At 39.9% G+C, this 690-nt stretch overlaps 1 protein-coding gene across 5 annotated transcripts in view; it reads right to left on the bottom strand.

Moving 5' to 3' along the window:
* The window catches only part of ptprfb (protein tyrosine phosphatase receptor type Fb), a 148578-nt gene that overhangs the window by 47151 nt on the left and 100737 nt on the right, over positions 1-690 (bottom strand). For all 5 annotated transcript variants that reach the window (XM_016502239.1, XM_016502243.1, XM_016502242.1 and 2 more), the window contains one exon: positions 150-406. In XM_016502239.1, coding sequence (XP_016357725.1) covers positions 150-406 — 257 coding nt within the window. The remainder of the gene's footprint in view (positions 1-149; positions 407-690) is intronic.

The raw sequence follows: 690 nt of genomic DNA on the forward strand, positions 1-690 counted from the left end.
TATATCGCAATAAATATTGTATCGTGGACTTCATATCGCAATATTATTGTATTGTGAGATTTTGATATCATTACATCCCTACTAAAAAATAAATAAATAGTTACTTAAATCATAACCCATTTTGTTTGTCAGAGTCCTAGAGTACTAACCTGACAGGAGCTGTGGTGGGCACTTTGGGCAGGTTAATGGTGAGTTTACCATTGCTGGTCTGGTCTGCTGTGAACAGGACAGGTTTAGTTTTGAACAGGTCGGGTGCGGTACGAATGGAGACCTGCTGCTGCAGGCCACCAGCGCTGTTCCCCCGGCTCATCAGCATGAAGGAGTAATTAGTGTCCGGCTGCAGTCGTGTGATCAGCTTCCTCTTGAGGTTGCCCTGGACTTCCACACTCTGCTGGTTATAGAGGATCTGCAGGAGGGAGAGGTTCAGTTTCACTCAGTTGCACGGCTCACTAAATCAAATTTTCATTCGGTTTCATTTAAACAAAGAACTGATTGCATAAACAGACATTATCCCTTTTAACATAGATCGTTCCGCAAACACAACCCCCACAACACAAAAAATATCTCTTTCAAGTGTAGAAATTAGGAAAGAAGTTTTGTAATTTCCCTACTGTGGTGTAAAGCAAAAATAATATACCTATGAAATATTCATTTTCATTTATTTTACAATATATGGCTATTACTGTCATT

Source organism: Sinocyclocheilus anshuiensis, unplaced genomic scaffold (genome assembly GCF_001515605.1).
Source record: "Sinocyclocheilus anshuiensis isolate Anshui unplaced genomic scaffold, SAMN03320099.WGS_v1.1 scaffold718, whole genome shotgun sequence".
NCBI lineage: Eukaryota > Metazoa > Chordata > Actinopteri > Cypriniformes > Cyprinidae > Sinocyclocheilus > Sinocyclocheilus anshuiensis.